The sequence below is a fragment of the Saprolegnia parasitica genome (genome assembly GCF_000151545.1).
Source record: "Saprolegnia parasitica CBS 223.65 unplaced genomic scaffold supercont2.1159, whole genome shotgun sequence".
In the NCBI taxonomy this organism is placed as follows: Eukaryota; Oomycota; class Saprolegniomycetes; order Saprolegniales; family Saprolegniaceae; genus Saprolegnia; species Saprolegnia parasitica.
In genome coordinates, this window is record NW_012157553.1 from 1 (window position 1) to 2,343 (window position 2,343).

Consider the following 2,343-nt stretch of genomic DNA (forward strand, 5'->3'; position numbering starts at 1 on the left):
CGCATATGCGAAAGAAAAAGGGACCCGTGGCTTCAACTTGCGAAGATCGCGGAGCTGGCTCATTTTCGAAGCCGCGGACGAGCAGTCGGCCGCTAGAACGCAAGCAAGCGAGTAGGACCTACTCGACTGCTTTAGGACGTGAGCCGGCCCTCTTCATGCCTGGCTGGGACCGCGAACTGGACGCTACGCTCTGGAAGGCTGTACGCTCAACTGCGTACTGCTGGCGGCTCATGGTCCTCCTCTCTGTAGCGCCGTTGGACCGCAATCGACTGGGCATATCTGACCCACATTAGCAGCACCGAATTCACAGTCCAGCCCGTCTTTGACACGTTCGACTAAGCGCTCGACCCGCCATCATGATGCATTTTCTCTCGCGCCTCACGTCGCCGCTGGCACGTGTCGCGACGAGACGTTTTCCCACCGCAGCGCTGCAAGCGGCGCCGCCACGCCGCCTCGCCACGCCGCCTGCGCCGTTGGCCGACATTGCCTACACGCAAGCGACGGACGAGACACTCAACTTGTCGTGGACCGACGGCCACCACAGGTACCCATGGCCGCCATGTAGCGCTATATCTCATGTGGCACATGATAGCTCGTTCCACTACGTGTGGCTGCGCGACAACTGCCACTGCCCGCGCTGCCGCCATCCCGTCGCGGAAGAGCGCCTCGTCGACACGCTCGCGATCCCCATGGACATTCAACCCGCGCGCATCCAGGCGCTGCCAGCGTCGGATGTGGGCGAGGCCATGGTACGAATCGCATGGGACGATGGCCACGTCTCGCAGTACCCCGTGTCGTTCCTCTTTGACAATTGCTATGCACGGCAGACGACGACTTCGTCCTCGTTCTCGTCGGCGCCGACCTTGTGGACGGCCGCCGACATGGCGCGAGGCTTGCCCCGCTTGCCGTACGAGCACGTCATCGGGTCGGACCGCGGTCTTCTCGAGTGGCTCGAAGCGTTGGATGCGTACGGATTTGCGCTACTCGAGGGCGTGCCATGTGGCGACGACGACGCCGCGCGCTCGATGGCCGAGCGCATTGGCCTCGTGCGCAACACGTTCTGGGGCCCGACGTGGAGCGTCAAGAGTGAGCCCAAGCCCATGAACCTGAGCATGACGAGCGAGGCGCTACACCCGCACACGGACTTTGGCTGGTCCGAGGCGCCGCCGGGGCTCCAGTTCTTGCACTGCGTCGCCTTTCAATCCAAGGATGCGATCGGTGGCGAATCGACGCTCGCGGACGGCTACGCGATCGCCGCCCAACTGCGGGCGTCGCACCCCGAGGCCTACCACCTCCTCTCGACGGTCGCCATTGACCACTGCTTCTCGAGTGCGTCGCAGTGGTTTGAGCACAAGGCGCCGATTCTGTCGCTCGACCCCGCGACGGGCAATGTACGCGAGGTGCGCTTCAACCAAGCCAACCGGTCGCCGCTGCGGCTGCCACCGGACCTCGTCCGTCCGTACTATGATGCGATGCGGCTCTGGACCGCGGCGACGCGCGATCCGACGCATTTGCTGCGCTTCCGGCTCTCGGAAGGCGACATGCTCGTCTTCAACAACCGCCGACTGCTCCACGGCCGGACAGGCTACAACGCGCAGGCCACGTGGCGCCACCTCAAAGGCTGCTACCTCGACGCCGAAGACTACAAAAGCAAGCTCACGATGCTGCGCGGGCGGCGCAACTACTCGACCGAGCGCTACGTGCGCCCGCCGCCGCCGTCGCACTTGGATCGTGGCTACGACGCCTTTTCGCCGTCGTTTGTGTCGGCGGCCTTGGCCAACGTCCAGGACGTGATCGATGCAGGGACCACCTACGACGACGGCAGTAGCTTGCGAAAGGTCGCAGAGGCCGGCGCCGCGTCGTTTCGAACACTGCACGACGGCAACAAGGCCGACTATGTCTACCAGTGCTCGCTGTACGACCACGACATTCAGGTATGCAACTGCGATACCTTGCGAGTTTATTGATAGTGTCATTCAACTAGGTCAACTTGGTGCCGCGACTGCTGGGGATGCTCCAGAAGCTCGAAGGCGACCACATTCGTCTTGGCACGGGCACCCAGGTGGACTTGCTTGAGCACAGCCTCCAGTGCGCAACGTTGGCACACGACGACGACGCGGACGAAGAGCTCGTGGTGTGCGCGCTCCTGCACGACATTGGCGAGCTCCTCTCGCCTTGCAACCACGGCGAAATCGCCGGCGCGATCCTTCGCCCGTACATCAGCCCCGAGCGGTACTGGATGCTCGCCCACCACGAGATCTTCCAGGTACGACCTCTTTCCAGTTGAACGTATGCGACATGGATGGGGGTAGGGGTACTACTATTTTCATCACGTGGCGGCGA

The 2,343-nt window shown here is 63.1% G+C and overlaps 1 protein-coding gene across 1 annotated transcript; it reads left to right on the plus strand.

The window, feature by feature from the left end:
- Positions 1–356: 356 nt before the first annotated feature.
- Positions 357–2,336, plus strand: SPRG_18381 (hypothetical protein; the record flags this gene model as incomplete). Its single annotated transcript, XM_012357818.1, has 4 exons — positions 357–544; positions 593–1,934; positions 1,985–2,266; positions 2,313–2,336. Coding segments are annotated over 4 exons (1,836 nt in total), but the record flags the coding sequence as incomplete, so codon positions are not given.
- Between the last annotated feature and the right edge of the window lie 7 nt (positions 2,337–2,343).